General features: G+C 57.8%; 1 protein-coding gene across 1 annotated transcript in view; it reads left to right on the top strand.

Annotated features, from left to right (window-relative positions):
* The window catches only part of FBN3 (fibrillin 3), a 109,367-nt gene extending 86,587 nt beyond the window's left edge, over positions 1-22,780 (top strand). The window contains exons 31-64 of the mRNA XM_040593118.1: positions 275-397; positions 1,079-1,201; positions 1,556-1,681; positions 2,130-2,252; positions 2,675-2,797; positions 3,435-3,596; positions 4,109-4,177; positions 4,469-4,594; positions 4,897-5,022; positions 5,693-5,842; positions 6,377-6,448; positions 7,576-7,701; positions 8,170-8,295; positions 8,776-8,901; positions 9,138-9,254; positions 9,510-9,638; positions 10,261-10,380; positions 10,745-10,870; positions 10,957-11,109; positions 11,552-11,617; positions 11,901-12,026; positions 12,266-12,385; positions 12,857-12,979; positions 13,268-13,399; positions 14,001-14,126; positions 14,359-14,565; positions 14,767-14,892; positions 16,032-16,154; positions 16,805-16,921; positions 17,185-17,313; positions 17,939-18,058; positions 18,551-18,782; positions 19,312-19,480; positions 20,254-22,780. Of these exons, the coding sequence (XP_040449052.1) occupies positions 275-397; positions 1,079-1,201; positions 1,556-1,681; positions 2,130-2,252; positions 2,675-2,797; positions 3,435-3,596; positions 4,109-4,177; positions 4,469-4,594; positions 4,897-5,022; positions 5,693-5,842; positions 6,377-6,448; positions 7,576-7,701; positions 8,170-8,295; positions 8,776-8,901; positions 9,138-9,254; positions 9,510-9,638; positions 10,261-10,380; positions 10,745-10,870; positions 10,957-11,109; positions 11,552-11,617; positions 11,901-12,026; positions 12,266-12,385; positions 12,857-12,979; positions 13,268-13,399; positions 14,001-14,126; positions 14,359-14,565; positions 14,767-14,892; positions 16,032-16,154; positions 16,805-16,921; positions 17,185-17,313; positions 17,939-18,058; positions 18,551-18,782; positions 19,312-19,480; positions 20,254-20,628 (4,637 nt within the window). The 3' untranslated portion in view covers positions 20,629-22,780. The remainder of the gene's footprint in view (positions 1-274; positions 398-1,078; positions 1,202-1,555; positions 1,682-2,129; positions 2,253-2,674; positions 2,798-3,434; positions 3,597-4,108; positions 4,178-4,468; positions 4,595-4,896; positions 5,023-5,692; positions 5,843-6,376; positions 6,449-7,575; positions 7,702-8,169; positions 8,296-8,775; positions 8,902-9,137; positions 9,255-9,509; positions 9,639-10,260; positions 10,381-10,744; positions 10,871-10,956; positions 11,110-11,551; positions 11,618-11,900; positions 12,027-12,265; positions 12,386-12,856; positions 12,980-13,267; positions 13,400-14,000; positions 14,127-14,358; positions 14,566-14,766; positions 14,893-16,031; positions 16,155-16,804; positions 16,922-17,184; positions 17,314-17,938; positions 18,059-18,550; positions 18,783-19,311; positions 19,481-20,253) is intronic.
* The last annotated feature ends 852 nt before the right edge of the window (positions 22,781-23,632 follow it).

The following is a 23,632-nucleotide window of genomic DNA, read 5'->3' as shown; positions in this document are numbered from 1 at the left end:
AGGTCTCCAGGCTGCAGGCAGGAATAGACACTTTCCTAGTTTACGGGCAAGCCAGGGGCCAGCCCTTCCTTTGGTCTCTGTCTGCCCGGGGTGAGCACAGATCAGCTCGCGGGTACAGCTCCAGGCAGCCTGTTCCCCAAAGCACCTTGTTCCATCCCCTGGGGCTCAGACTTCAAGGAGCCGTTGGTGCCCAGACCCCTTGGCAGGATTGTAGCTGGTACCCCCTCCTCTCCTGGGGGAGCTGCGTCAGCTCTGCTGTCCTTCCTTCCTGCAGACATCGATGAATGTGAGATCGGGGCTCACAACTGTGACATGCATGCCTCCTGCATCAACGTGCCCGGCAGCTTCAAGTGCAAGTGTCGCACGGGCTGGCTTGGCGATGGGCTGAAGTGCAACGGTGAGCTGGCATCCCAGGAGAGGGTGGTTGTGTGTCGGTGGGCACCTGTGAAGGCTGGGCTGAGCTGACACCCTCACTTCGAATGCTCCTGAGCCCCAGGAGCCCTGCGTGAGATTTATGGGATCGTGGAGAGAGGGGTGGAGGTGGGGGTGTTGCGCTGTCAGGCGTTACAGCCGTGTCTGTGGAGCCGTGAACATGGGGGCGAGGGCACAAGTTTGGGATGTGGAGGGAGTGGGCGTGGGATTGAGATGAGTGTGCACAAATGTCGTGGTCAGACTGGCAACGTGGCGGCATGGTGGCATGGTGGGACACGGTGTGGTGTGAATGCAGGGCTACAGGGTGTGGGAGGGGGTAGAGGGGGTGCAGGCTGTGTATATGGGTGCAGGGATGTAGTGGCACGTGTGTGGTGTGCATGGAGGGATGTAAGGGTGTGTGGATGGGTACGTGTGTCTGAACTGGGAGGTACTGGGAACGCGGGTATGTGTGTGAGAGCGTCTCGCAGCTGTGTTTTCTGTGTCAGCACTGCCAAGGAAGTGCTCATGGCCATAGAGGCTCGTCTGAGTCTCATCAGCACTCCAAGTGCCTGGAGGCCATTTGCTTGCCCCCTGGGCCCTACGCTAGCCACCCAGGCTTAGAGCAAAGGCCAGAGGCAAAACACTGACGGGTGCCCTCCCTGCCCAGATCTGGATGAGTGTGCAACTGAAGAGCACAAGTGCAACCTGAACGCCAACTGTGTCAACACACCAGGCTCCTACCGCTGTGCCTGCCGAGAAGGCTTCAACGGGGATGGCTTCTCCTGCTCAGGTGAGGCCCGTAGGCTCAGTTGGCAGCAGGAACGTGGCTCAGGCATCCTTCTGGGACATGGAGTCACCCCCTCTTGGCCACCAGCCTGGCTCAGCACCTGGCTGCCTGTGTCTGGGGTTCCCCAGACCAGATGCCCCCCAAAAGCCACTGCAGCCTGCCCTCACCACAGCCTGCTCAGATACCTTCAGAGAGACCTGGCAGCTGCTCAGCAGGTCTTTGGGGAGGATCAAGGCCACGAGAAGTGTTGCAGCCCCCTCCTCCCAGCAGAGGGGTGGGAACAAGCTTGGGGCAAGCTGAGGGGAGCTCCCATCTTCGGGTGGACACCACGTCAGTCTCGTGTTTGACCCTCTCTAGATGTGGACGAGTGTGCGGACAATGTGAACCTGTGCGAGAATGGACAGTGTCTCAACGCACCTGGGGGTTACCGCTGCGAGTGCGAGATGGGTTTCAATCCTACAGAGGACAGCAAAGCCTGCCAGGGTAAGTGCCCAGAGTTTTGACAGCTGCTCCAAGAGATCCAGTGGCCACCTCCTTTCTGGCCTTGGCCTCTGCACTGCACTGTCACCACCTGATCCGTTACTAGGTAAGACACACCTGAGCAAGACCCACCATCAGCTGGTGGTGCAAGGCTCCCAGGGTGCCAGCTCTTCTGCTTGCCAGAGTTGGTCCCCAGCCTGCAGAGACTGGGCTAAGCCAAGGATCCGTGCAAGACATGGACAATCAGCAAAACAGGGGTGAGGGGAGGGGGCATACACACAGCATGCCTGGTCCTGCTCACCCAGGAGATGACATCCCATGGCACTAGAACCATCCTGAGATGGGTTGCCCACAGCTGGGCTGTGGCTCTGCTTTGAGACGGGAGCAGGAGAGGCTTGTCCTGGTCCTCATTCTGCCAGATCCTGAGTACCCAGCTCTCCCTGTTTTGCAGACATTGATGAATGCACCTTCCAGAATATCTGTGTCTTTGGGACGTGCCAGAACCTGCCGGGGATGTTTCGCTGCGCCTGTGATGATGGCTACGAACTGGACAGGAGTGGAGGCAACTGCACAGGTACAGGACTTTCACAGGCTGCTGGATGGGGGTGACTGCTCTGTGATCTGCTGGTGTGAGCTTGCCCCAGCCATGGCAGGGAGTGACACGAGCAGCCTAAAGCCAGTTCAGTGTCCCTGTGTGATGTGGTGATGTGTCTTTGCTCTTGGCAAGACCTCGATGCTGCTGGAAGGTGAACCTTCAGTGGGCAGGAGGGAGAGCTCAGTGCGGCTTTGCTCCTTTCTTCTGGGCAGGGTGGTGTGAGGCAGAAAAGGCAAGGTCTTTTTCTGGAAGAGCTTTACCTACCATCACAAAAAGCTTTAGAAACACCATGGTCGTGGGGATAGACCCTGAACACTCAGTACAGAGCGTATGACTGGGGCGGTGGTTTCTGTGGCAGTCTTTGTCTTTTTTTTTCAGTCTTCACATTTCCATCCTTTCAGACATCAATGAATGTGCAGACCCCGTGAACTGCATCAACGGCCTGTGTGTCAACACCCCTGGCAGCTACCTGTGCAACTGTCCGCAGGACTTCGAGCTGAACCCCACTGGTGTGGGCTGCGTGGGTGAGTGGGGACCCCTGGAGAGCACAGCTTCCATCCACGGCCTCGGTGGTCCTTCGTGTTGGTCCCACATAGCTGGAAGTGGTCAATACCAGAGCCTGGTGTGGCTGCCCACTGTCTGCCCCACCAAATACCCAGCTGTCCGCGATGGGCTTAACCCTGCTGCAGCAGCAGCAGCAGGGTCCCTACCTCCCGTTACGCCTGCCCCACCTTGTGTCACCAGTGTGGGTGCTCTCCTGGTTGAAGCAATGCTATTCCTGGGAAGCTCCGGAGCTATTCTGAAGTGTTTATTTCTTGCAAGGCCCTGGGTTACTGATGACATTGTTTGGGTCATGCTCCTTAGCCATACTGAAGACAAGCCACCGTGCTGTGACCTCTGTGTGATATAGCGTGGCTTTGACCAGACAAGCTGGGCACACTTAATTCTTGAAGGGTTCCCAAAGTTGTGAGCTGCACGGACAGTTTGAATCTGGTTTACTACCGCACGGGGAGCTGACAGAGTGGATATCTGGGACAGGACAGGGGCCTCATCCCTCTTATCCCTCTCCCTGCTTCTGGAGGCAATAGTGCCATTCACGCCTCCTGTGCACACAAGTCTTTACTGGAGAGGCTTTGCTCACCCGCCGCTGTTGTCGTGCAGATACCCGTGTTGGGAATTGCTTCCTGGACACCCAAGATCGAGGAGATGGGGGGATCTCCTGCAGCGCAGAAATTGGAGTCGGGGTCACTCGGGCATCCTGCTGCTGCTCACTGGGTCGTGCGTGGGGCAACCCCTGTGAGCTTTGTCCTCCAGCCAACACGAGTGAGTTGGGAAAGTGACTGGGGTGAACTCGGGCATGGGCCGGGTGGGCAGCTTAGAGAAGAGAGACGGGGCTGCTTCCTTGTGGGTTCTCAACTCGGGCTGGGAGTCCTTGGTCTAGGATATGCTTTCATCACGATGGAGCAAGGGGAGCTGAGGGGAAGGAAGGCAACCCTGCTGCGTCAGTGCAGGGCTAGCCAGGTGGACCAGGGCAGGCGAGAGGTGAAGTGGGCTGAGGGAGACCAGGCTGGTTGTGCCTGAGGGATCCAGATTGGGACCCTTCGTTCCTAGTCCAGTGGGCTGGGGGAGGGAAGTGGATGTGGAATAACCCCATTCAAGTGTTGGCAGGTAGGGACAGGGCGGCTGAGTTAGCTTGGGAGTCAGGCTGCTCCATCTGGATCGCTGCCACCGTCCTCATGCCCTATTTCTCCTGGGTTTCTCCTGGTTCTCCCTACCCCTCCTGTTTCATGGGAGCCCGCTCAGCTCAGGATCCCCCTGACTGACTTTTTCCGCAGCCGAGTACAAGACCTTGTGCCCTGGAGGAGAAGGTTTCCGGCCCAACCCCATCACTGTCATCCTGGAAGGTAAGCCCACCTGGCCGCCATGTCCCCTCTCCAGGGGCTTGGGTGCTGGGGGAGCCCAGCCCCGTATAGGCACCCCCTGCCATGACGCTGGGCTGGCCGGGTGCCTGCTGAGCCCCTGACCACCAGATGGTAAACAGCGAGTATGAGCATTCCTCGGATGTTCTCCAGCTGCCTGGGCACCAGCAGTGCCTGGAAGTGGTGGGATGAACCCGCTGCAGACCCCGGGGTGAGGGCACTGCCTGGGCCGGGCTGGCAGGCGGTGATCACCTCCCGGCTGCTCTCCCTCCTCAGATATCGACGAGTGCCAGGAGCTGCCGGGCCTCTGCCAGGGCGGCAACTGCGTGAACACCTTTGGCAGCTTCCAGTGCGAGTGCCCCCTCGGCTACTACCTCAATGAGGACACGCGCATCTGTGAAGGTAGCTGCACCGTGTACCTGGGCTTCTCTGTGTGCCTGGCGTGTATGGCACATGTGTGTGTGTGTGTGTGTGTGTGTGTGTGCAACGGAGTTGTGCATGTATCTGGGATTGGCTGGCGGAATCCATTCCCCTTTCTCTCCCAGACTTCCCATCCTCATCACAAACCCTGTCCCCTTTCCCAGTGCCTGGCCAGCCTGGTCCCCGTGCCAGGCACGTCCATACCTTGTGCCGAACCAGCCCCGTGTCAGACCCTTCTCCAGCTGTGCCTAGTGCTTTGACCTCCAGTTTCCTTTATTCGGCAGATATCGATGAGTGCTCTGCTCACATTGGCATCTGTGGCCCTGGAACCTGCTACAACACCCTCGGCAACTACACCTGTGTGTGCCCCCCTGAGTACATGCAAGTCAACGGAGGAAATAACTGCATGGGTACGGCACGGTGCAGATCCGTGGGGAGGGGTCCGGCAGTGCCCTATGCAGCGGGGTAGCCTGGGCAGCCCAGTGTGAGCAATGGGCTGAGGATGGATGAGGATGGAGCAGAAGTGCTGGGAGAAGGGGCTGAGACTTGGGACACCAAGTTCACCAGTGCCTCAGCACATCGCTGCCCTACACTGCGCACGCTGCCTGTGCCAGAGGGGCTGACACTCGCCCTGCCAGCAGTTGTGGGGCAGCGGCTGGCACAGGGTGGTGAGAGACCCAGCGGAGCATTGCCACTGCCTGCCACAGTGTCCTGCTTTTGGCTGGGAGAGGGTTGTTTCTTGTCTTCTCGATAGCTGGTACAATGCTGGGGTTTGGATTTAGTATGAGAATAGCGGGACGCAGCGCTCACTGGGAGCAGGGCTTCAGCCCATCACTGCAGCCACTTTGCTGGGCTCCCCTCTGCGTCACCTGCAGTTCCTGAGCACCAGGACAGGACAGGGTGGCCTGTCCCCAGCAGCGAGTGCCCTTGGGCTGGCAGAACCCATTCCTGGGTCAAGGCATTCCATGTCAAGAGTGGTTCCAAAGAATGTTTATCAATAGGGTGATAGGCACTTCATACATATATATAAATAAATCTATATAATCATGGCACATGATGCTGTCTGGGCTGCCTTTGCAGACATGAGGAAGAGCGTGTGCTATCGCAACTACAACGACACCTGTGAGAACGAGCTCTCCTTCAACATGACCAAGAAGATGTGCTGCTGCTCCTACAACATCGGCAAAGCCTGGAACAAGCCGTGCGAGCCCTGCCCCACACCTGCCAGCCGTAAGTCATCTCGGCACCGCAGCTGCCCCCTTGCTTTTCCAGCGATCCCGTGTGCTCTGGGGCACAGACACTAACAAAATAGAGGGGGAGAAGGGAGAGCATCGTGTCTGGCACCTGTGGGTGAGCACTGTGTGGACATGTATTGCACTAGGACAAGGGGACTGGGACAGTATCTGCCGAGAGGAGATGATGTGTGGGCCGGCTGGGCGTGGGGGACAGCTTTGGAGTGGGGCGTGCTGGCCACGCGCTGCGTGGAGGACTGGGTCTGTACCCGGGTGTGAGGCGCACAGATGCCGTGCGTGTGCGTGTCCCCTGTAGTGCGTGCGTGTGTAAGCCCTTTGCCTGATGCCATGTTTTCTTGGGGTTCCCCATGTTCTGGCCCTTGCAACTCATGGCCGAGCACCGTGCAGATCCCCTCCAGCCTGTCAGACCCCCCTCTCCACTCACTCCAGCCATAGTTGTCCAGCCTCGTCCCCCTTGTCCCTTGCTGCACCCCACTCTGCCATGACCATGACCTCGGTGTTCCCCTTCCAGCCGAGTACCAGATCCTGTGTGGGAACCAGGCCCCTGGGTTTATCATCGACATCCACACTGGGAAGCCGATCGGTGAGTTGTCCCGTGCCCTGCGGAGTGCTCTCTGCCCCTCTGCTTCCTTCCCGCGGTGCTTGTGCGCTGGTTCTCTTCCCCTCCCTTTGTAAGTCAAGCCCCGAGCAGAGGACAGACAAGGACAAGAGGTGGCAGACATGGCTGCAAGCTGCTGGCCAAGCCTTCAAGCCGATGTCCTGCGTGGCTGAGCTGCTTAGACCTCCCCACATTTGTAATTGTGGCTTGTTTCTGTCCCACCTGGAGAGGCAGGTGGCCAGTGGCCACCAGCAGTGGCCAGTGGCCAGGTAGATGCAGTGCTGTGATAGCCCTCGTGCTCACGCTGCCGGCAGCACCAGCCCTACAGCGGGAGGGCACCGCTGAGAGCCGAGCCTCTGGCTTTCTGGTTTGGGAGATGGGAAGCCAGAGGGGCTGTCGACAGTCCTGGGATTTGTGGGCTGCCTACAGACGTTTTGCAGTCTTGGAAGATGGACTCGCTGGTAGTTTGTCAGACAAAGAGTAGTTAATCGTTGCTTCACCTGGCCTTGGCAGCGCCAGCCAGGGGGCTGAAGAGGAGGGAGGTGAGTTCATCTTCTGCTCCCAGGGCGAATGCAACCAAGGGATGCAGGGCTGGTGGTGGATTGTGCTGGGCACAGCGACGGAGCCAGGGGCCCTGGAGCCATCTCAGTATTTCAGGATTGTGCTGGGCACAGCGACGGAGCCAGGGGCCCTGGAGCCATCTCAGTATTTCAGTGACCCCCCTGGACAACTTCCCACTTGCAGCCTGGTCCCAGAGCCTGGGCAAGTGTCCATGTTACTGCAGAGACATACTTGCAGAAAACAAGGTGGATGTCCTGAGCAGGATCCCTCCCAGCATGTGCTGTGCAGGTTCTGCCAGCAATCCCGTGGCCAACAGCTTGGAGCCTTGTGTGGCTCTGTTGTGTGCCCAGCCCCCTGCAGAGCAGCCCCAGCCTGGCATGATCCGCAGGAGCCAGCATCAGTCCTTCAAGAGCTGCTCCGCTGTTGGTCTGGCAGCCCTTTCCTGCTAGTCTTCTTCCTAGAACGAGCAAGGGCAGCAGTCTCCCAACTATGGGGGATGCTTTCCTCCCTGCTGCCTTCCCGGGATGTTGAAAGATGTTGTCTGTGCGCAGATATCGATGAGTGCAGTGAGATCCCAGCTATCTGCACGAACGGTGTCTGCATCAACCAAATCGGCAGCTTCAGGTGCGAGTGTCCCATTGGATTCAGCTACAACAATATCCTGCTCATCTGCGAAGGTAAGGGGCAGCCAGGGCACCTGGGGGGCTCGCAGTGTGCCACTGGTGTCTCCCCGCCTCATGGGGCACCAGGGTGAGGGCTGGCAGCAGACATGGACAGAGTCTACGTGTTCTCAGCCTTCTTGAAATTGTCTTCCTTTTCCACATCAACGGTTGGACAAAACCTGCTGATTTTCATTCATGTTCCCACCTGGGTTTCCCTTCCTTGTTTTTTTGAAGAGGTCTTTCAGAAAAAGTTTGCAAATGTGAGTGGTTCAAAGTTTTGAGTTGTCACTAACATTCCCATTATTTTATTGCAAAGCAATAGAAAAGGGTTGAAAACTTCTTGAAAAAAGGTTGACCTTGATTGGAACAAGAGCTAAAATTCAGTTGACTCCATGAAGCCCCTCCAGCCCCCCCAGGATGACGGTGCCTGGTGAGCGCTTGGCGCTCTGCACCGTCAAGGTTTTCATCGCTGTCCTCCCACAGACATCGACGAGTGCAGCAGTGGGGAGAACCTCTGCCAGCGCAACGCCGACTGCATCAACATCCCGGGCAGTTACAGGTGCGAATGCTCCACTGGATACAAGCTGTCGCCCAGCGGAGCCTGCGTGGGTAAGATGGGAGCTCTTTGCTACCTATTCCAGAGACGCGCGCGAGGCGCTGCCGCCCCTGCCTGGCCTTGCCAGCTGGTCTTGCAGACCCCCATGTGTGCACCCAAGGGAAGACAGGGTGAAGGACATGCCAGTCCCACACGTGGGTTCTTGGTCTGGGACCACGACCTGGCTGTGCTGTGGTTATGGGATATCTGTACTTTTGGAGTGATTCCCCAGGACCGTGGGCTCCTGGGGATGAGAAAAGGTCATTGTGACGTGCAGCTTTAGTCTGGCAGCTCAGGCCATTTTCTCCAATTAAATTATTTATTTTTTTTCTGATTGCAGTGCATAAATCTTGTTCTCTCTGAAGCCACCTCTCAGGAAACGGAGACCCCGTTCTGCTGCTCACGGACACAGCTTCCCACCCACAGGCGGGGGTCTGCCCTTCCCATTAGCTCCATCCCTTCTGCTCACTAGCTTCCGCTTCACTTTCTTTCAGGTCGCAACGAATGCCAGGAGATCCCCAATGTCTGCAGCCACGGGGACTGCGTTGACACCGAAGGCAGCTACGTCTGCATCTGCCACAACGGATTCAAGGCCACGGGGGAGCAGACCATGTGCATGGGTCAGTGTGACTGCCGCAGCCCTGCCGCGAGTCAGATATCGGGACGGATGTGAGCTCTCTCCAGCACCCGCTGGGTAGTGCCAAGGACAGCCAAGGGCCACAGTGTCCCCTCGATCCCAGGCTGCCCCTGCGAGCCACAGGGGTCTCGTGCAGCTGCCTGGACCCTGCCTGCACACCCAAGGCAGCGGCGCTCAGCTGGCTGAGGCCCTGAATCGGCTGTGACCTTCTCTCTGCAGATATTGACGAGTGTGACCGACAGCCCTGTGGAAATGGGACCTGCAAGAACACAGTCGGCTCCTACAACTGCCTCTGCTTCCCCGGCTTCGAGCTGACACACAATAACGACTGCATGGGTGAGCTGCATCAAACCCCGACCGCGTGGACCACTGGCTGGGGTCAACGCGGCAGCGGCTGCGGGGCATGGGGTGGCACACAGTGGCATACAGGGGATCAGCTTTGGGTGTCAGCTGGCAGCGGCTGTAGGAGTGACCTCTGGGTGTCACCCGGCCGTGGCTGTGTGTGTCAGAGGTGTGGGGCTGGCTGAGGTGGCACGCTGACACGTGCTATGCAGTTCTCTTCCCGTTGTGCTTATCATTTCCCTCCCACAGACATTGATGAGTGTTCATCCCTGGTGGGGCAGGTGTGTCGAAACGGCCAGTGCATCAACAGCATCGGCTCCTTCCAGTGCTTGTGCCAAGAGGGGTATGACCGGACCCCTGATGGGAAGAACTGTGTAGGTGAGTGTCCGGGCAGCAGGCTGGCCCTTCTCTGTGGGTTGAGCTATATGTTGGCATGGCTGGCACTGTGCAGTGCTGTGAGATGTGGTCCCCAGGCTGATCCCATCAGAGGCCACTGAGCAGTGGACTCTCCAGAACCTCTCCCAAGGCCCCAGGTCCTCTGGAGCCAAAGGCTTGTCATTTGACTGCCCATGGAGAGCTGGATTGAGCCCCCCTCTGCCTGCATCTCCCTCCCAGCAATGCAGGGAACAGTCAAGCCAGTCCCCTTTCCATGTGCTGGGACCTGCAGGCAGTGAGGAGAAATGTCCTGCTGATACCCCTAAAGCACGCAGAGTTGTACCGGGGCTGCCTTGGGAACCATCCTGCAGGCAGGGGCTGTGGGGGCAGATGGGCATATCGTGCTCTGCTTACTCGTGTCCACCGCAGCCTCCTGCAGGGCTGAGTCCATATTCCCAGGGTCCACAAGGCAGAGCATCCTGGAAAATTATCTGCTTCCTTTGCATCTTCTGGGCAAAGCAGGGTGCAGCTGCACGTGGGGCACGGGTGCAGTAAAGTACCCTGCATGCAAGTCCTCCGAGCTGAGCACGGACACTATCACTGGTTTTTTTCCCTGTCTCTGCAGACATCAATGAGTGCGTGAGCCTGCCTGGGACCTGCTCCCCGGGCACCTGCCAGAACCTGGAGGGCTCCTTCCGCTGCATCTGCCCCCCTGGGTACGAGGTGCAGAACGACAACTGCATCGGTAATGTTGCCTCTCCGCCTCCTCCATTTCCAGCACAGCCTGTGGTCCCCTCAGACTGTTCCCAGAACAACCATATTCTTCCTGAGAGGGCTGGGGCATACATCCCCCCACCCCCCCAAAGATCTTCCTGAAAGCAGCTGGGCACAGAGCAGGGCAAGGCCTGCTCCCATGATGGAGGAGGCTCATTGCTTTTGCTGTGCCCTGGCCTCTTTGTTGTCCCATTTTCCCTGAGGGTGGGTTAAGGGTTAGGGATGATGTTCTGCAGGTGTCAGAGCTCCCCAGACATCACAGCTTCAGCTGATTTAGTGCAATGAGGAAAGGAGTGACCTTTGGCTGCCCTGTAATGTATCCCTGGTGCTCCCAGATATCAACGAGTGTGAAGAGGAGCCCAACATCTGCCTTTTCGGGACATGCACCAATACCCCTGGCAGCTTCCAGTGTGTCTGCCCTCCAGGCTTTGTGCTGTCTGATAACGGCCGGCGGTGCTTTGGTGAGTGCCGCTCATCGCAGTGGGGAGGGGACCATAACCGTCCTGGCTGTCTGTGGTGACCTGTGCATTTCCCCATCCTCCTACAGATACTCGCCAGAGCTTCTGCTTCACTCGCTTTGACAACGGGAAGTGCTCAGTCCCCAAGGCCTTCAACACCACCAAGGCTCGGTGCTGCTGCAGCAAGATGCCAGGAGAAGGCTGGGGAGACCCCTGTGAGCTGTGCCCACAGGAGGGGAACGGTAGGTGTGCTGGGACCTGGCTCCGCGGGAGAGATGGCTGCGTGTGTCTCCAATGTGCGCAGTGTGGGGAAGGGGTGCAGGTCAGGCAAGACAACCAGTGGTGCAAGCCATCCAGCAAAGTGGGCTCCTCCATCTGGAGGGTGCTGCCTTGAAACTGAGTAGCCCATGCTGGACGCCAGCACTCCTGGCCCTCCAGCAGCCACAGCCACATGTATTTCTGCTTTGGATCTGCTCTCAGTTCTCTGCAGGGCTTTAGATAAGGGCAAAAGCATCTTGGTGCCTCCAGATCCAAGGTGTTTTCCAGCCAGCCAGGGTTTTGTGGCCTCCCATGGGCAGTGAGCTGCCAAGCTCTCAGCCATGCTCTAGAAGCCTCCAAAGCACATTTCAGCTTCTGACAGTAGAAGCACCTGTAAGCACATCAAACGTCTCTGCTTTCTTCCAGTTGCCTTCCAGGAGCTGTGTCCATATGGCCATGGAGCCATCCCAGGCCCAGGTGACACCCGAGAAGGTATGGTCTGAGCTAGGGATGAGAAGATGCTTTGTGGGAGGGTTGCCTAGAAGCAACCAAACGCAGGCTGTCTGGGGAGCAGGGCTGAATCCTGGTGGCAGGAGGGGGGCACACAGGACTGGGTGCCCTCCCAGGCTCACGGTCTCTGCCTGCGCACCAAAGGTTCAGCCCCCAGCTCCGGAGAGGGAGTATCTGAGATGGGGGGTCTGCAGTCCCCGAGAGGACAAGGCTGTTTCTGGCTACATGCTGACAGGAGGTTTCATTGCCTTGGTTTCCCTTCTAGACGTTAACGAATGCTCGGAGAACCTGGGTGTCTGCATAAACGGGGCTTGCATAAACACCGACGGGTCCTTCCGCTGCGAGTGCCCCTTCGGGTACAACCTGGACTACACAGGGGTCAACTGCGTGGGTAAGGGTCTGCGCAGGGACCACCCGCTCGCTCTTACTCTTAACCTCCTCATGTCAGAGGCTACAAGCGTATGGGGGGGGTGGGGTGGGGGGGTGGAGAACCCACCTGCCTCTCCCCTGTCCCTTTGCCTTTTACCCCTGGCTCCCGGCTTTGCTGGCGTGAGCGCTCTGGCTGCAAGAAGAGGCCAGCCCGCGCCTCCCCCCCAGCTCACCCACTAACGGGGTCCCGGCTTCCTCCAGATACCGACGAGTGCTCCATTGGCAACCCCTGTGGGAACGGCACCTGCACCAACGTGGTGGGAGGCTTCGAGTGTGCCTGTGATGAGGGCTTTGAGCCAGGTCCCATGATGACATGTGAAGGTAACGCAGCTGTGGGACAGTCCCTTCACCCTCATTGCGTACTGGACTGTGCTGGTGGCCCCACTGGGTCACTGCTGGTGAGCAGCACTCGGGTCAGCCTCCAATGGACAGTGCAGAAAAGCTGGCTGGGGCTCTTCTCCACATCAGTGTGTACATCAGCACTGGTGCCCTTCGGCTTCCTTTGAGGCTGGAGACCAGGAGGAGGCCTGGAGACCTGCCTAAATGCAGGAGCTGCCTCACCACGGAGCCAGGACCCTGTCCCATCAAAGCTGCTGAGACACCAGGTGTCTGTCCCACTCTGCAACTGAAGACTGTGACAGGAGGCCTTGGTGGAACAGAATTCTCATGAGATGAATGCACGGGGAGGGGGGGACACTCCTGTGTAAGTGGGGGGGGTTCCACCACTGTTACTGCCCAGCTGACTCTGCTGAGAGCACAGGGTCGAGCCCCCTCCTCTCTCTCGCCTCCCAGATATCAACGAATGCGCGCTGAATCCCCTGCTCTGCGCCTTCCGCTGCATCAACACCTTTGGCTCCTATGAGTGCACCTGCCCATCTGGATACGCCCTCCGAGAAGACAGAAGAATGTGCAGAGGTAAAATCCCCTTCTGCACCCACCGGGGAGCCCCCACACTCTCCCCAGCCCCCTGCCCTTAGCCGGTCCCTGGTGCTGTACAGCGAGGAGACAGGACTTCTGAGCTGGCATCTCTGGGCTTGCACTCGCCCTCCCCTCCCGGGGTGCCCGTGCGGTGTGCCAGCCAGCCTGGGCCAAGGCAGGAGGGGTGGTGGAGCAGTGCAGATGTGAGCGCTCAGTTCTTAGGTGCCCCCACAGTGCCATGGAGCTGGCAGGTTGGACGTGGTCTCATGAGGTTCTTGGTTGCAGATCTGGATGAGTGTGCAGAGGGGCTGCACGACTGCGAGTCTCGAGGGATGCTGTGCAAGAATCTCATCGGGACCTTCATGTGCATCTGCCCACCAGGAATGCAGCGTCGGCCCGATGGCGAGGGTTGCACAGGTACCAAGGGACAGGCTGGGAGGGATTCCTAGCGGGGCTGGAGACCATCCTCCTCTAGGTATCGTCCGTGTAGCTTTATTTTACATCCTTCTGTCAAAACAGCTCCTCCCCAGGGTTTCCCATATGTCAGAACTCCCTGTATGTCCTACTAGGTGCCTACAGACACAAAACCCCTGTTCATCCCTGGACCCACAGGTCTACGCAGTTCCAGCACAGGGTGACACAGCATTAGGCCATGTGTCCTTTCTGTTGTGTCTTTCCATGTCCGTGTCAAGCTTCTTTGCACCGAGCTGCTTTTGCAAGGGCCAGCAGTGGGCAGCCCAGACCTGCGCAGTATGGGGCACAGCAGGGAGGTGGAGCGAGCCCAGCTCTGATCCCAGCCTGGCAGCTTGGCCACTTGCAGGTGGAGAATGTGCAAACCAGGGGAGCCGGGTACTGAGCCACTGGGCAGGTGGATGTGTCCCTCACCTGCCTAAGGATGTGGAAATTGTCCTTGAGGACTATGTGACAGTGTTGCAAACGGAGTGGTAGCGCTGGGGACTCATGGAAAGCTGAAATTTGTCCTGTGCCTCACAACCCTTTGTGGTTCCTTCTTTCCTAGATGAGAACGAGTGTCGCACCAAGCCCGGAATCTGCCCCAACGGCCGCTGCATCAACACGGTGGGAAGTTACCGCTGTGACTGCAATGAAGGTTTTGAAGTCAGCCCCTCTGGCACAGAGTGTATTGGTAATCACCAAGTCCTGGTGGGTCTTGAGCAGCCCCTCTTTAGTAGCAGATGATGCTTTTCAAGTGTTTCAGGGTTTCCAAATAGAGAGGATGTTGGAGCATCACCTGTACCTTTAGCATTATTCAAACCACACTGCCCTCCGTGCTGGAACTGGCACAGGCTGGACAGGTTCTCCCTGATGCTGACACTGGCTCAAATCCTGAACTTGTGTTCTCGCTCTCTCCTGTCCAGACACCCGCCAGGGATTCTGCTTCACTGAAGTACTGCAAACCATGTGCCAGATGTCCTCCACCAACCGCAACCTGGTCACCAAATCCGAGTGCTGCTGCAACAGCGGGCGCAGCTGGGGCCCCCAGTGTGAACTCTGTCCCCTCCCTGGAACTGCCCAGTACAAGAAAATGTGTCCTCATGGGCCGGGGTACTCCACTGACGGGAGAGGTGAGCTGGGGCCCGCATCACCTTCAGTGCAGAGGGGGGAAGCAGAGATGTGGGTACCTGCGGAATTCCCCCGGGACCTGGCTGGAACAGACCTACACAGTGCCTGGAGCGGACGAGAAGCCTGTGTGACACAGCCCCGGTGCGGGAGCAGGGGGGCAGGGGCAGCGCTGGCAATAACAGGTCCTTCCCTCCCTCCCGCAGACATCGATGAGTGCAAGGTGCTGCCCAACCTCTGCAGGAACGGACAGTGCATCAACAGCATCGGCTCCTTCCGCTGCCACTGCAGGCTGGGCTACACCGCCGATATCACGGGCACCGCCTGCGTGGGTGAGTCGGGAGGGGGACACCCGTGTCTCTGGGCAGCCCTTGGCCTCGGCAGGCTTCCACTCCTTCTCAGCATGCAAAGAGAGGGTCCTGGGACCCCCACCTGGGACCTGCCCTCTGCCCTCCCCTCCGGCCATGCTGTCCTGCATATCTGTAGCAGGGCTCTGGACACTTTGCCCTATTGCATGGTCTTCTAGACATCAAAGTCATCGCTCCGTGTTGTTTAACTCCTTAAAAGTGAGGCTTCCTGTCTTCTCCCTCTGACCCCAGGAGTCACAGGGACTGGCAAGGAGTGAGACCCAGAGATGAGCAGCCAAGCCTTGCGTTGGCAGGGCAGCTGGTTCTAGCCAGCCTGAGCGCCACGTTGGGAATCCAGATGTTGACATAAAAGGCACCCCTGGAATCACAGCTGCAGGCATCTGGGGAAATACTGAAGGCACTGAGGATGTGCTGTACTTCCAGTACTGAGATGGTGTTCAAGACGATGCCAGCAGCTGCATGTCCTAGACACTGGGTGGAAAAGAAGCCTTGGCCCCCAGAAACCAAGCACTGTGCCTAGGAGTAGAGCAGAAATGACCCTGAGCACCTGGGCAGGATTCCTCTCTAGATATCCTTGCTCTTTCTCCAGTTTTGTGCCCTCCAGCCTGGCTCAAAGTTACAGGCTTTGTCAGAGCCATTGCTGCTACTCCCTGCTGGGCAGAGGAGACAAAGCTCCAGAAGTTCAGGGCTGGCCCCGTCACTGATGTTCCCAGTACTCAGGAGGAGCATCTACCCATCTCTTCAGCTGGGAAGGGGCTGGGAAAGATGTCACACAAGATCCCACATCTGAGCAGGGTGGTGATTTGGCTCTTTTCCTGCAGGAGATCTCTTGGATCTGTTGTGCTGGCTCAAACGAGGTGCTCCCTTAAAGCCCTTGTCTCTGCTCTCCTGCTTCCCGGAAAGTGGAAAAGATGCATTTATTTGGGGCAGGGAGTGCCAGAATCCACAGGGCCATCTGAGCACTTGGCTGTGTGGGGCCACAAAACCTGGGATCACCTTGTATTCAGGAGCCCCTTGGTAGAATGAATGGTCCAAGGGGTGCTGGGGACCCCATCCAGCAGCACCACCTGTGACTGCTCATGTGTCTCATCTCTCGAGTCTAGATTTGGATGAGTGTAACCAGTCCCCTAAGCCGTGTAACTTCATCTGCAAGAACACAGAAGGCAGCTACCAGTGCTCCTGCCCCCGAGGGTACATTCTGCAAGAAGATGGGAAGATCTGCAAAGGTATTCACCCAGGAGAAGGCAGCAGAGACCCTGCCTCATCTCTGGCAGCAGGGAGGGTGGCAAGAGCTGGTAACACGGGACAGGACAGCCAGTTCAGCCACGGGACAAGGCTAGGCATGGAAAGAGGTGCCGTGCTGGACCCTCATGGAGTGATGCATTAGGGTTTCATCCTTCCACAGACACTCCTGTCTCATCAGGGGAAAAAAAAATATTCCGTGCCCTTTCCTACAGCCTGCGCAGCATTTCTCAAGCTGTGCTGAGCTCCAGGGGCTGCATGTCCCCAACAAATGGGCTTTGTGTGTCGGAGTCACTGTCAGGCTTTGCCCATCTCCCACAACACCAGTGTGTCAGGCTGCGAGGAGGGTGGCCTGAGAGTCTGGGGTCTGTGGATTACAGCAGAGGCAGAGAAAAGTCTCTGTGCCTCCCAAACGTGTCTGTATATGAGCAGCAGCTGAGGTGGGGAGAGGCTCCTGCGACTCGTTAGTCTCACGTAAGAATTTGGGGGGTGTCGTTGCTGAGGCTGGTCCGTGCAGTCCTGGTCTGCCCAGGACCGCTGTGTGTCGCCATGTACACGCAGGTGCCACAGACTCAGACCCAAAAGATACCTCAGTAAGATAAATTGAGACATGTTCTTCTGCTTGTCACTTTAGACTTGGATGAATGTTCCACCAAGCAGCACAACTGCCAGTTCCTCTGTGTGAACATTATCGGAGGGTTCAACTGCAAATGTCCCCCAGGCTTCACTCAGCACCACTCATCCTGCATTGGTGAGTAGAGGCATTGGCTGCCCTGCTGTGCAGCACCAGCGAGGACCCCGCGGGTCAGCTTTAAGCCCAGAAGAGCCTTTCCAGCCGCCCAGCCCTGGCTGCAGAGCACTGCCCCGCTCCAGTCAGCCTGGGGCTGTGTGTCTGATTTGGCTGGATGCGTCTCAGCCGGGGCTGAGCTCAGTGATGCGAGGTAGCTGTCTGCAAAGCTGCACGCAGCCACGTCGCTGGGGATGGAGTTGCAAGCGGCCGCTGGTGTTTTGCAGACAATAACGAGTGCACGGCTCAGCCCTCTCTGTGCGGAGCCAAAGGACAGTGTCTGAACACGCCAGGCAGCTACAACTGCGAGTGCCAGAAAGGATTCTCCTTGGACAGCTCTGGTGTCAACTGTGAAGGTGGGTCTGCGTCTCTGGGGCTTTGACAGGCACGTGTTCCACGTGGAAGAGTTCCCAGTTCACTCACGGTCTCTAAGGCAGCTCAGTCCAGCCAAGAAGGGACTAATCCTTACTGTGGGGCACCAGAAACCCACAGGGGAGCCGCAGTGCGTAGGAGAGGTCAGTGCCTGACCTGCCTGGAGAAACGCTGGCTCTGGGACAACCAGATGAAGGTCTCGGTGCTGCAACCGTAGCAGCCAAGGCTGGGAAAGGAGCGGGTCTGTGCCTCATCAGGGCAGATCTCGTGCCGGCCAACACTCACCACGCGCTAAGCTAAAGGGAAAAAAGCCCGTGTTCAGCGCAGGCAGCCTGGAGCAGAGTGGTAACGATCCGGGCCAGACCTTCCATCAAAAAACTGTCCAGGCAGGGGCTGCAAGGGGATGGAGGTGGGCCTTGGGGCGGAGGGTGTTATTCAGTTCCAAGCTGCAGAGACATAATTAGGCAGAAAAACCGCCCACCCACACAAGCACCCTCAAGGGTGCTGGCTGCCAGGCCCGTGCCATGTGCGCGTGGTCCCTGTGCACCCAGCGCTGCCCACGAGACAGGGAGCGGTTCTCTCACCGCTGCCTGTGTTACATTGCTGCAGATGTGGATGAGTGTGATGGAAACCATCGGTGCCAGCACGGCTGCCAGAACGTGCTCGGAGGCTACCGCTGCGGCTGTCCGCAGGGCTACGTGCAGCACTACCAGTGGAATCAGTGCGTGGGTGAGTGTGGGGTGGGGGCTCTTGTATCGTGTGGCTGTGGGGTGGGGGGAAGAGGGCGGCTAAGCTCTAAGTCCCTCTCCAGACACCCCTGGCCACCTCTGACGCTGCATTCTGGGTTCATCTCTGCTAACCCAGCGCTGATCTTCCTGCCCTGTCCCAGAGACAGACCGTGCCCAGGAACGGTGCCCCTGCCTGGCCTGGCACTGCCCTGGGTTGTCCCCGCAGCAGGGAGTGTCAGGAAGCTGCTCTGCAGAGGGATGAGCTCCCAGTGCTCCTGACACCAGCAGCTCCCTGCCTTGCAGGAAGATAAAACAAAAAAAATCAAGGCAGTCCTTCAGGGACCTGCATGGGATGAGGTCTCGGGAGAGGGGAGCCACCAGCTCAGCGGTGGCCGTGGGCAGGTTTCCTTGGCCGTGCGGCGTGGGGTGTGCCAGCGGCACCCGCGCTCCCTTCCACTAAGCTTCTGACTCGTTCTGCTGTCTTTGGGTGCAGATGAAAACGAGTGCTCCAGCCCCACCGCCTGCGGCTCTGCATCCTGCTACAACACTCTGGGAAGCTTCAAGTGCGTCTGCCCATCTGGCTTTGATTTTGACCAAGCCTTCGGCGGGTGCCAGGACGTGGATGAATGCTCAGCAGGCGGCAGCCCCTGCAGTTACGGCTGCTCCAACACCGACGGAGGCTACCTCTGCGGCTGTCCTGGCGGCTACTTCCGAGCAGGACAAGGGTAAGAGAGCAGCCAGCAGGTCCCCACAGGCTCCTGTACGTTCCTGGGGGATACTGCAGGCTGCCGAGTGCATGGTGCCCCCAGGCAGGATCCATCACCACACTTCTGCTCTCTGCCACTGGCACAATTTGAAGGAGCCCGAGGAGCTCCCCTTGCTACATGAGTCCTCAGCTTGTCCATGCCAGACTACCTCACCCACCAGAGGATCCTCATACAAATGTGCATCTCCTCTCCTATTTCACCAATGCAGTGGCTAGTGCAGCTGCTAGCACTGTAGCAGATGCCCTGCAGATCCACCTAGCCCAGGATGAGGCAGATTAAACCTACTGGCCACATCTAAATGAGACGTGGCGCGATCTCTCTCAGGCGTGTCCTGTGTACTAGTCTTCCTGCACAAGCCATGTCTTCCACCCAGGCATGATCCTTCTTGAGTTTCTGGGTGCCACATGGAGAAGCTGTGAGGGCAACGGTAAGATTTCCTTCTTGAAGCGTGAATCTGACATGGGTCTGTCTGATCTTCTGCCACCAGACACTGTATTTCTGGTTTGGGTTTTGGGAAAGGTTCCTACCTTCCTGCCCCACAAGAAGAGGATGAAGACAACCTGCTCTCCCCTGAAACCTGCTATGAGTGCAAGATAAATGGCTACCCCAAGAGGGGTCGGCAGCGGCGCAGTGTCAATGGCACTGTGAAGCACCAGGTAAGAAACCCATGGCATCCTGGATGGGGTGGACGGAGCAAGTCAGGAGCTGGGTCACTTGGGGGATAGCTGCCTGGGGTGGTTCCCGTGTGTGTGCCCACTCCTGTGGAGCTGCCTCAGTCCAGGCAGAGATAGCAGCTCACTCGGTACCTGTCCATGCTGGGTGCTTGGGTGTTTGTGGGTGCCACTGAGTTCAGAAGTCCTGCAGGAACGGAAGGTCTTTCACAAAACCTTAGAGAAGGTCAGGACAATCTTAAGTGACACACTTGTGTGGTTTGCCCACAAACGTTTGGAGGTATGTGCAACCAAGAGGTAAAGGACACGCGTCGTTGCAAGGGGAGCTGACGGGGGAGCAATTCCCATAGGACCATGGGGGACGGTCAGCACTTGCTGTCTGACTCCAGGCTGAACCTGTCACTATCAACACAGGTTATTCCTTGGAGGGAAGTTCTGGCCTCTGTCCAGGGCTCCTCCAAGAAGTTCACAGGCCTGATAAAGACAGATTGGACTGGGAGGTCACTATGGGCCCTTCAGGCCTTGAGAGGAAAATGCCTCTGAAGTTAGTGGTTCTTCCCCTGAGGATGAGGGACTGTGCTTGCTGGTTCAGTCTGCGACACACCAACAGGAGAACAAGGGCCACGGGAGATGTAGCCGCTTCTCAGAGCTGTTCTGGGGTGGCCCCTGGGGCAGAACTCCTCTAAAGCGAGTCCTCCTTCACCTGGCCACGAGCTTTTCTTGGTATCTGTAAGTAACGCACCTGCTTCCTTTCAAAGGATCACACTGTGAACTTGGCCAGCATGGATGTGGACGCCCCTCTGTCCATGACGCTGAACCTCTCCGACCTGGCTCACAAGGAGCACATCCTGGAGCTCCTGCCAGCGGTGGAGCCCCTGGAGAACCGTGTGCGGTACCTGATCTCCCACGGGAATGAGGATGGCTACTTCCGCATCCACCAAAAGGAGGGGCTCAGCTACCTGCACCTCGGCCGCAAGAAAATAGTGCCTGGCACCTACCTGCTGGAAATCGTGAGCGTGCCCCTGTACCGCAAGAGGGAACTGCAGAAACTAGAGGCCAAGAACCACCTCAACTACTTAGCAGGGGAGCTGGGCCAAGCACTGAGGATGAAGCTCCAGCTCCAGCTCTACTAACAGCCGTGAGACCCCCCCCCCCAGCCGCCAGTGCAGTCCTTAGCCTTGCCATCCACACCTGGGAACAGCTGCCTCCTCTGTCGCTGCACCCCCCGCCGCCGCCTCCTCCGCTGCACAGTACAACTGATGGGAAATGTCCCTCTGGGCTCAGCACCCACCTTGGCCACGCAGGGATGCTCCACTTCACGGGGTGCTTGAGCCAAGCCACACCGCCAACGAGCTCACAAAAGCTTTGCCAAGGGTTCAAACCCCGTTAGCAGGGACGCCCTGCTCTGCTCAGCTCCTGCCTGTCTCCTTTAACCAAGGTACTGTTCGTCCGAGCTGGCAAGGGCAGTGCCATGGGGAAGCCGCCTGTCCTTCATGGTCACAGGCCATACACCGCCCCCCCCAGCCCTGGAAATGCGAGGGGGGGCTGGGGGCAGCTGTGGAAGGAGCTGTGGCACGGTGTGGTGTCAGTGCATTTCCCAACAGCTCTCGTTCCTCCTTTGCTTCTGCGTTGTCACGGTGGTGCTGCAGGAACCATCCCACACCTACACTGGCTGTGCTCTGCCTTTCTCTGTCCTCTCCGTGTCCTCTGGTCCTTCTGGGCTCCTCTAACGGAAAAGGTCACCTCTGAGCGCCGGGGCGGTGGGGGCTGCCCACGTCGCATGGCGGAGCAGCCAGCCCGGGGGACCACAGGCTCCTGCAGGGAACCGAGGCTTTTCACACCGCAGCACGTGGAACGTGCCGGAGAGCTGGAGCTGGGAGGGCTTTCCCAGAGCTCCAGCAAGTCCAGGCGTTAAGGCGTCCTTCTGTAAGTAAGGAGGAGCTCCAGGGAAAGGCAGATAACGGCATTTTTGAATGTGGTTGGACAAACTAAACTAGCAGGAAAGATGTCACGAGTCTGGTTGGAGAGCATCTAGATGTTTCCCATGCCAGAGGGGATGGAGGGCTTGGCAGGGCGCGTGTGGCATGCTGCAGGGTTTCCTGGCCACCAGCCACGTGAGGGTTTGAAAATCCTGTGACACGTTTCCCACCAGCAGGAGCACCATGGGGATAAGGGGCGGGGAGTGTCTCTGCAGCCTGCCCCGAGGAAAGAGGCAGGGACAGCCAGAGCCTGGTTGTGCCCTCAGCGGTCAGAACTTCTGAAAACGGGGGCCACAAGTCACACCCCTCTGGATGTCACATACCTCTTGGTCAGTCCGAGGTGACAATCAAGACGGACAGTCTCCAGTTAATGCAGACAAACAAAATGCACTACAAAGAGTCTGGAAAATCTTAACTGTAAGTGAACAGAGGGCTCCCTGCTGCCTCCAGCAGCCTGTCCAGGTGGGCTTCTCTTCCCCCCTCAAGAGTGTACTTCACACGGCTGGTCTCTGCAATGCCATTTCCTAGTTTTGCATGAATCCGTTTCCAGTTCCACATCAGCCCTTCGTGGTGGCAGGGCAGCAAAGGTGCTAATCCACCCCAGTGACACACACGACTACCTTACCCCCCCCCCCCGAGGTGCTCCCAGCTTCCCGGAGCCGGTGCTGGTACCGAATCGTCAGCGATAGTGCACTGTATCATCCACCCTTCCATATTTATGTATAACCACCAAAGTTACGATTGCTTGTTGTTGTGAGGAGTGCATATTCCTGTAGCTTTTTTTTTTTTTTTTTTTTTTTGGTACCTGGGGGGGTGTTTTTTTTCCTGGTACGCTGCCGCCGCATGGGGTGGAGGAAGTGTATGTATACTGTATTTGGGCTAATGTCAAACTTGAAAACTCTTCTGCATAACGCAGCTCCAGACTCTGGATTTTGCAAGAGTCCCAGAGCTTGTGACAGGATGGGTGGCCTGATGTTTGGGTTTGTTTTTGTTTTTTTATTATTATTTTGTTTTGGTTTGGTTTTCCAACAGGTGCTTTTTTTTAAAAAAAAAAATTAATAATAATAAATTAGCAGAGATGAGTTTGTGTGTGTGTGTTGAGCCAAAAGTCTCAAATGAAAAAGCTCAAGGTTTCCTTCATTCCTCTCTGGTGCGGTGTTGTTTTTGTTTTTTGGGTTGTTTTTTTTTTTTGTATTGACATTTCTTGCTGGTTGGTTTTTTCTGGGGAAGCGTTGAAACCCAAAACCTGTGCCCCCTTGTCCCGCACAGAGAGGTGGCTCTTTGTGGAATTCCTTTTTGTATCAGAAGCAACAGCAACAATAAAATTATTTTGGGTTAAGTGGTTCTGTGTCTTTCTCTGTGTCTGGGGGCCGTGCAGCACCATGCCCACCTGCCAGGTCGAGGGATGATGGGGAGGCCACGGTGGGAGTGTGGCAGGACCCGTCCTCCCTCCAACACGGGGGGGCCCAGGCTGGTTCCCTCCCTGTCTCCCCAGGGGCACAGCACCTTCTCCAGGAATGACACCCCCCCCATGCATCTGGGAGGTCCCTCTGGATGCAGCCTCACCCAGTTCCACATGTCTCGGTACCTGTGGGGGCTCCATATAAAAAAAGACAAAAATAAACCAACCAAAGCCTCAGAGCAGAAGGCAGGTGAGGAAGGAGGGACAGAGACATCAGCAAAGTCTCTCCTGATGCTTTGCTCCCTCCCAGCGAGGGGAGCGGGAGGCAAGTGGTGCCAGACGGCTGAGCGGAGCGATGCCACCGGCGGGCTGGCTGCACCCAGGCCAGCATCGCTGCCGGGCTGAGGAGAGGCTGCAGGGACCAGGACAGGGGTGAAAGGGGCACAGAGAGGGCTGGTGGAGAGGTCACAGGGGCAAAAACCTGCTGCTGCCACCACTTGCGCCACGCTCGCCCTGCCTGGTGCTGCGCTGAGGGAGGGCACTGCTGGTGCTGCGCTCACCCTGGGCTCCTGGCTCACCCCCTCGGAGGAGCAGCACCACTCTGGCTGCTCGCTGGTGGTTTTGCTGGGCCGTGGCTGTGCCGAGCAGAGGTCGGGCAACGCGGGGCTTGGCCAGACCGTGGGGTGAATGGGGTGTGCGGGGTGGGCGACGCACGGCCAGGGATCCTGCTGCGTGGCCAGGAGTCGGGGTCCAGCT

Source organism: Falco naumanni, chromosome 4 (assembly GCF_017639655.2).
Source record: "Falco naumanni isolate bFalNau1 chromosome 4, bFalNau1.pat, whole genome shotgun sequence".
NCBI lineage: Eukaryota > Metazoa > Chordata > Aves > Falconiformes > Falconidae > Falco > Falco naumanni.
The sequence above is the reverse complement of the archived record's forward strand: the minus strand, read 5'-3'. Positions and strand labels throughout refer to the sequence as shown.